Genomic DNA, 8,672 nt, shown 5'->3' with positions numbered 1-8,672 from the left:
TTTGTCCGTTATAGTTATTAAACTCTCACACGTTTTGTAGACATCATCCCTCGTTTCCTTGGTTTGTGTTTTCTGTTCACCCATGGCAGCTTTAATCACATCCACCTCTCTTTGGGTAAACTGCAAACTCGTTTTTATCTCCTGTATTTCTCTGGTCATGTTGTCGAATCTCTTGTTGTTCGTCTCCATAATTAGTTGCACAAAGCCTTTGAAGCTTTCCTGCTGTTTGTTTCAACAGCGCAATGTACATCTGTTTCTGATGATCCACGATGTCATTTACTTGCGCTGCTCTGTGATACATTTCTTTTGCGTCCATATCCTCCGTCGCTTCTGATTTATTAGCTCTTTTCCCTCTTTGAGGAATTTTAGTAGTTGTAAAGTATGCTCAAAGACTTGAAGTGTAGAACAGACAAAATCAGCAGTAAAGACGTCTGCTCTCGCTTGCAACCCGGAAATGTACACTGAACCCCATATTGCTCCCGGTGGTTCAACAGGCGCCGTTGTGTGGCAGCCCCTCATCATCGGAGTGTGTGTGTGAATGGGCGAATGGTGTATGATCTCCTGTAAAGCGCTTTGGCCGGTGTAACACACTGTAGAAAATATGCGCTATATAAATATAGCCCATTTACCAAAAATAATCTACAATCTGAGGAATAATAACACCAAAATCACAAACTTTTGCAGCAACCTAAGCTAAATAAAGTACCGGAGAACTTACCTTATAACTACTAGCTTGATTCTCACGTCTACCACAAATAATGCTATTTTCTACCGTTCACTCCAACGTGGTTTTCAGACCCCCCAAACAATAATCTAAAATACTGATCTCTCCACCAAGAATAAAACAAAAAACAATAAAAATTCTCAATTTCACCGGACAGTGAAAGGTTGAAACACGACGATACCTACTTGGTTCGCGACAACGGACCACGGCTGCAAACAGCCAGAGGATTAGCATTAGCAACAGTTAGCGCAAAATAAACAATGTTCAATCCTACCTGTTAACAACAAAATTTCCGGGCTATCACGCTCTCACCATATTCACCCAACTTAAAAACTTGGAATGACACTGCATTTCACCACTTACTCCAAAACTAACAACTCGTTAGCCTTCACAACAACAACAAGACGGAGGCCTTCTTACTATGGGACACTTTTTACTGTTACACAGGAAGTGGAACTAAAAATCTACACAATATTAAAAATGAAAGCATTAAAGCAAATAACACAAATTGATCACCTTTACTGACCATTTTTATCCACAAAAAAGGTTTAAAGATTACTACCATATTATAAACGTCAGTCCTAGCTTACATGAAATATCCTCCTTTTAAAGACTAAAAAGAACAATGGTCCACCCATTTGAATGCACGGCTAAATCCGCAATAATACTGTTCCTACCTTCCAATACAGAGGTTATCTTATCTCATCCTTCAGCTCTTTCAACAAAGAACTAAAGCCATTTCTTGTTTTAATTGCATACCTTGAGTACTGCTAGAGGGCAGGAAACCAGTTTTAGTTCAGTTTGACTTAATAAAGAAATGTCTTAAGCTATGAGTAAAAAGCTGTCAGGTCTGTAACATTTTGAAAACCAGTGAGGACAGGCCAAAACTGGGTTATATGATTTAATGTACTTATGCTTATGAGGAAAGGAGCTACAACATTGTGAACCATCTCAAGGTGAGAGAGGGGTGATTTAGTAACTAAACAACCAAATACACCAGACTCAAATACACACCCTGGACAAAATCTGTTGGAACTCCTCCCCTCTGGACGGCGTTACAGGTCACTGTGCACCAAGACTACGTTCACACTGCAGGTCTTAATGCTCAGACCAGATTTTTTGCCAAAATCTGATTTTTTTTGCGCTGTTGTTCACACTGCCATTTAAATGTGACTGCCATCTGTCTCATGTGTGAACGGGAGGTGACCCGCATGCGCAGAAGAGGACGTGACGTCAGACACAGCGTACTGTGCGAAAAAAAAAATGGATGCGGCTCATGATAGCATGTGCGTAGCGATGTACCAGTTAATGTGCAATCGAAATAAAGAAATGATCAGAAGAAGAATACCTGGGCACTTTGGAAGGAGGACAGTGCACAGGGAGAACTTTGTGGGATGTAATTATCTCCAAATATATTAATCAACTGTCTAGCTTAGTTGTGCTTTAACTAAGAGTGAGGGAGAGAATTTTGGATGTGAGTTGTGGTTGAGGATGCGGTGTGAGGCCTTGAGAAAATATAAGATGTATTCTTGTTTGTATGGTAGCTAAAGCGTGTGTGTGTGTTTGTGTGTGTGTGTGTGTGTGGGGATGTGTTTTTCCTGCTACATGGGGACTTCTTCCTGACTCCATACCAACTCATGAGGACCCATTTCACGGTGGGGACCTAAATTGAGGTCCCCATGGGCAAGAAATTGAATTTTAGGGTGGCAACATGGTTTAGGGTTAGGTTTGGGTCAGGGTTAGGGTTAGGCAAGTAGTGGTTCTGGTTAAGGTTAGGGTTAGTCTACAGGAAATGAATGTAAGTCAATGTAAAGTCCCCATGGACTACATAACATAAACTGTGTGTGTGTGTGTACAGATTATACAGACTCATACAGGTCTCTAGTACTCTGTTTTAAGTGCTCTATTTTTATCCCTAATTATCTCATTTCAAAGAACATTCCTTTGTTGTCTGCATTGTTACTGTCTGTTCATACTGATTATTCTGCATTGTTTGCACTTTCTGTTGCTTGTAAATACTGCTTATTTTTGTTATGTTACACAGTCTTATGCTGGTTTACTGTTTGCACATTGAGAGCCAATGTACCAGAGTCAAATTCCTCGTGTGTCCAACACACCCGGCCAATAAAGCTGTAGATTTCAGAATCAGAATCTGCTTTATTGGCCGGGTGAGATTTGGAGACACGAGAAATTTGACTCTGGTACATCAGCTCTAAATGTGCGTGTACATATCCCCATACAAGGGGCAAGTAAACAGTAAACCAGCATAAGGCTAGTATAAAAAAAAAAAAAATAAGCAGGATTATCAGCCAACAAACTAAGCAATATAAACAGGCAGTAAACGTTTGTGAGATGAAATATATAGGAATACAAATAGAGTACTTAAAAATAGAGACCTATACAAAGCTGTATAATCTGTACAAGGTATATTTACAGGTATTGCACTGAGGGTTATTGTCCAGTCATACTGTTGCTTTATTTTGATAATTTTGCACCATTCAAATGAATGCAGAAATTTTACTTAACATATTTTCAGCTATTTCATGTATCAAACTGTTCAGCTCAAGGACATTCATGCTTCTATTCAGAACTTTTGTAAATTTCATACTTTTGAAATATATAGCTTTATTTTGAAAGTTTTTCTTGATTCAAATGAATGGGTAAAATTCTACTTCAGCATAATTTCAGCTATCAAAATGTTCAGCCCCTCTTGGACATTCATTCTTCTCTTCAAAATTTTTCTGAATTTCATACTTTTAAAATATTTAGCTTTATTTCGAAAATTTTGCCCCATTCAAATGAAAGGGGAAAATTCAACTTCATCATACTTTCAGCTATCAAAATGTTCAGCTCCTCAAGGACATTCATGCTTCTCTTAAGGATTTTTTTAAACCTTTTGAAATTTTTAGCTTTATTTTGAAAATCTTGCCCCATTCTTCTCAACCATTTCAACAAAGAACTTCAGCCATTTTTTCTCATCCTTCAGCTGTTTCAGCAATTGATTTCAGGCATGTTCAGGATGATTTTTCAGCTTAGCATCCACACGCATTTACGACAGGAAATGCATTTCTCTAGTTTTGGGGTATTCTGCCTAATGTTTTCTACTTTGGAGACTTCCTTTTGTTACTCAGATTGTACAAATGATAAAGATAAATTTTTAGAAAATGATGAAATTCGTACATAATATATTGAAGATTATGATTTTTGAGACTGATACTGACAATTTATGCTTTATACAGTTGTGATTATTTGATGTTGGTTCTGTGATACATACTAATAATAAGTGCATACTAATAGTAAGTGCATATTTAGAAGTAAACTATTGTATTAGGAAACAGAAAAAGTAAAAAAAGTGTGAAAATAAAGTAGTAGTGTAGGAAAGAGTCAGTAATTGTCTTTGTGGCCAGCAGCCAGCACTTATGAAAAACACTTGAGCCTCCTTCATCTTTGTCAGTGATTGTGCTCTCTTGTTTTTATTTCTCTAAAGTGCCCTTGCAGCTGAAATAGTTGTTGCACATGGTTCCAAACCACACTGGGGGATAAAAGAGTTTGAGACTGATACAGCCTGTGATTTTATCACATGTAGTTTAACACTTCTACCCTTCAATGGACTCATAAGACAACTGAACTGAAGAAGTGCTTACTTGGTGTTCAGCCTTTACTAAAAAGAATTTAAGATCAAACTATATGCATGTTATTTTACATGTGTTCCCTTTCTGTTTGTTTTCAGGTTCTGGACTCACCACGATGAGAGTTTCCTTTACATGTTGATGGACTATGTCCCAGGTGGCGAACTGTTCAGCTATCTACGCAGTCGAGGGCGCTTTAGTAACACCACAGGCCTCTTCTATACCTCTGAGATTGTATGCACCATCGAGTACCTCCACTCCAAAGAAATTGTCTACCGCGACCTGAAGCCTGAAAACATCCTGCTGGACAGTGAAGGACATATCCGCCTGACTGACTTCGGCTTTGCCAAGAAGCTCACTGACAGGTGATAGAAGTAATATTGGTAACACTTGACAAACACAGTCTCTGTGATTTATAGAAAAGTTAAAATAACCTAAAACATACCAAATTCATGTTGAAGGGAATATACAGATGATAGGAGATAAAAATCAGTTATTAAGTTAAAAATTTTTGAATCTTGAGGTCTGTTCCTTCTTTAGTGAAGCCAAATCTTCACAGTCAGCTAGTTAAATCACACAAATCTCGTTTTCTGTTGGAAACTTTTTACTGGTATCTGTTGCAGCTGTTCAGACTTCTAATGTAACCAAGCTTTTTGGGTTTCACTGTCCCCTGCTCCTTGTAGCGAGCCAGGAATAATCAAAACACGCTGATTTCTTCCAGTTAACCCTCCATGAAAACTGTTTTTGTCCAGTACATTTCTGCTGGTCAACCTGGTGAAGACAGTTTGTCCGTCGGCTGTCCTTTATCAGGAGCTGCTGACAGACAGATGTTCCAATGTTGAACACGCCACTCGTGTCTGTTCACTGGGACACATGTAGGTTTTGGAAATGTACTAGACTAAATCAAGGTGAAATTAGTGAAAAGTGATTTAAAATATAGCTGTGTTTATTTTCTGTTAATTTAGGAAAAACAAATTTGTGTGTGATTTACCATATTGTATAGGAAATTGGAAATTGAGTTGATCCTTTGTCTTGCGGCTGGTTTAAGGCTTATTCAAGTTTAAGCAGGTGCAGAGTCCCAGAAATCCCAGAAAATCTGTCAACATCTGCATGCATATTTAACCTTTTGCTACTGCAGGCTTTCTGTTAATGTGACAGCATTCGTTTCACGCCTGTAACAAGTCTGACCTCATCAGACTGCAGTTGTAACATTTACATGATGTGAGAATGACAAGTAAAATTACCAGCACAGGTTTGAAAGCTGTGGAATATGCTACTTGGTTAATGTCAGGTGATCTAGGCAGCAGCTTTTGGTTGTCCAGTACTTTTTAAAATGGCATTTTTTTGTACGTGTACTTTGTTGCTGTTGTGGAGGAGCGTAGGGAGGGCACGGTAGTGGAGCAGTTGGCTGTGTCATCTCACAGCAAAAACGTTGACCAGGGCCTTTCTTTATGGAACTTGCATGGATGGATGAGTGTCAATAGAGAGGAATTATAAAGCAGTATAAAACACTGTATGCCTGAGCTTACATTTCCTTGCAGCTTAGCAAGCTACATATAGATTTACCTTCTGTCAGTGAATAGAACCTTGATTGTGTGGATGCTGTAAAGTATCCACACTGTTATCCTGGCATTTATTTTGTGGATACAAAGCAACACACTCTGTTTTCCAATTTTTATTATAGTGTGGATGCTATGCAGCCACACTCTTGTTTTCCAATTTTTATTATTGTGTGGATGCTATGCAGCCACACTCTTGTTTTCCAAATCTTATTATAGTTTCTTCCGTACGTTTTTTGCCGCTCATCTCCTTCCACATACCTTCCGCTAGACAATCCATTCTGGTATCGAAATGTTCAGCTTGTTAAGGACATTATGGCTTGTAGTCAACTTTTTCATAACTTTCATAATTTTTAATAAATTCAACTTTTTTTCAAAAAAATTCTCCCATTCAAATGAATGGGAAAGTCTTGGAAAAACCTTGACCTCTTTGAACATTGTTTCCGGCATATTTTAGGCTAGAAACGCCATTTCAACTGTATTCAACTCGTGACAAATTTATCTACTGATGGTGCAAGAATCTTCTATGGTTTTTGTATACTCGCCATTTATATTTTGTGTACTTCTCCATTCAGTTTGAATGGCTCCATTGACTTGAATAGGCACACTCTGCATCACGTGACCCCCCCGTTCTAGCTTGCCTGTCTGTTTTTCCAACTACTCCTTGTTTTTCTGCTTCTATTATGCTATCCTTAAATTTTATACACATATAATAGATGAAAATCATAGAGAAAATTGTCAACAATCTATCTATACCATTGTTATTGTGATGGGATGAACGGTATTTGTGTAATTTTGCAGATTCCAGAGAGAGTGCCGTCTCACTGTTCCCTCACTGTGGGTGCGCTCACAGCAGAGAACTCAGTCTGCTGACTATTTTTTACAAGTTAATCCTTTTATTGAAATACAATGGACTTTTCTGAACAAGTCTGGCAAAAGGATTATATCAGAACCGAACTGTTGCGAGGTTGCTCACTGCTGCTCACAGTGAAGAGATTTTTTCGAAAGGACTTTGTTGAGCAGGACTTTTTGAATACGATGACAACACGGCTGTTCTTCCAAACACAGAGAACTTGCTCTGCTAGACAGCAGCTTAATGTCTTTTTTCCAAACACGTTGGACTTTCAAAGAACTTGCTCTGCTAGACAGGAGCTTAATGCCTTTTTTTCCCAAACACGTTGGACTTTCAGAGAACTTGCTCTGCTATACAGCAGCTTAATGCCTTTTTTTCCAAACACATTGGAATTTTGTAATCAAGCGTGAACGAAGAAGGATTATATCAGAACAGAACTGTGGCTAGGTAAGCGGTGCATGGGCAGCGACTGTGGCCCAGGTGGCAGCCAAAGCCGGGCAGTCTGGTGTGCCCATGTGGACGGCTGGACAACGCTTCACACCAACTGTGACCAGGGCCAGCGTCCGTCCAACCAGAGAAACTGTTTTCGTGTGTGTGACTGGCACAAAGACCTTTATGATTGGAAACTTGGTGCCTGGAATAAGTGTGTGCCAGTGTCGGCAAGGACCTTTGGCTCCCCATGGCCATTTGCATGCAGTGGGGGCGAAGAGGGCATTCAGACCCGAGAGGTGGGCTGCATACTAAGGTCAGATGGGTCTCCAGCAGATGATGCCATCTGTGAGTACTTTGAGCCCAAGCCTCGCCTGGAGCAGGCATGTTTGATCCCTTGCCCACAGGATTGTGTGGTTTCCGAGTATTCACCATGGACCTCCTGCTCCAAAACGTGTGGAACAGGCCTCAGGAACAGGGTCCGCAGTGTCCTGGTTCCTCCACTTTTTGGAGGCACTGTCTGCCCCAACCTTACCGAGTTTCAGTCTTGTAAACCAGGGCCTTGCACAGGTCCAGAGGGCATGTACAGTCTCAGGGTTGGACCGTGGAGCCCTTGCACCCTCCCCCTGACTCGAACAGCACGCCAAGCCAAGCGCAGGAAAGGCAAAGGCCAGGGGCTCAGGGAGAGAGTAGGCGTCAAAGATCCAGAGACCAGGGAACTTATCCAGAAGAAGCGAACCCGGAATCGCCTTAACCGGCAGGAAAGTCGGTTCTGGGACATCCAGGTGGGCTACCAGACACGGGAGGTGACCTGCATACATAGGAATGGGAGCACTGTGGGACGCAAGTGAGTGGCAATAATTTTTGTCTTACCTGACATTAAAGTCAGTATTTTTCTTTTCTGTAGCACCTTTACATACAATTTTAAAGGTGAAAGATGCATTCAATTTATAAATTTTCATTTTAAATTGAGACAGTTTCCTCCTGCCTTACAGGCCTTTAGCAGAGTCAGTGATTTCACACCATGTATTTATTTTATCTACATATCTATTTCCATACTCTTTGTATTATATTGATCCCTGTATTTATCTGTATTTCTACCCAAATTTTTTTTCCAGTTTTGGCATTTAGGTGTACTGGTCAGTGGGTTTCTAACAGCTCAACATGATGTCAAATTTGTCCTCCTGATAGTTTTTCTTCTCCCTGTCAGATAGTGACACATAAGGGAAGATGTTTGTCAGCTGTGCCACGCTGTCAGAGCAATGAGGCACAACTACAGTGATTTCAATGCCCCTGGATGGAAGTAGCGAAACAGCTTATTTTATAGCAAGAGATCAGTCTTAGTCACAGCTTTGTGTGGTGTGATTTTAAAAACGGGCAGTTTTCTACAACTTGTCTTCTGGTTTGGAATGAATTTGTAATGATATGTTTTATGAAATGCTATGAATCAAAGCCTTTGAAGCTTTCCTGCTGTTTGT

General features: G+C 40.0%; 1 protein-coding gene across 2 annotated transcripts in view; it reads left to right on the top strand.

Moving 5' to 3' along the window:
* Positions 1 to 8,672, top strand: part of prkx (protein kinase X-linked) — a 74,067-nt gene that overhangs the window by 15,026 nt on the left and 50,369 nt on the right. For both annotated transcript variants that reach the window (XM_020586607.1, XM_020586606.1), the window contains exon 4: positions 4,455 to 4,718. In XM_020586607.1, coding sequence (XP_020442263.1) covers positions 4,455 to 4,718 — 264 coding nt within the window. The remainder of the gene's footprint in view (positions 1 to 4,454; positions 4,719 to 8,672) is intronic.

This window comes from Monopterus albus, unplaced genomic scaffold (genome assembly GCF_001952655.1).
Source record: "Monopterus albus unplaced genomic scaffold, M_albus_1.0 scaffold416.1, whole genome shotgun sequence".
Lineage (NCBI taxonomy): Eukaryota > Metazoa > Chordata > Actinopteri > Synbranchiformes > Synbranchidae > Monopterus > Monopterus albus.
The sequence above is the reverse complement of the archived record's forward strand: the minus strand, read 5'-3'. Positions and strand labels throughout refer to the sequence as shown.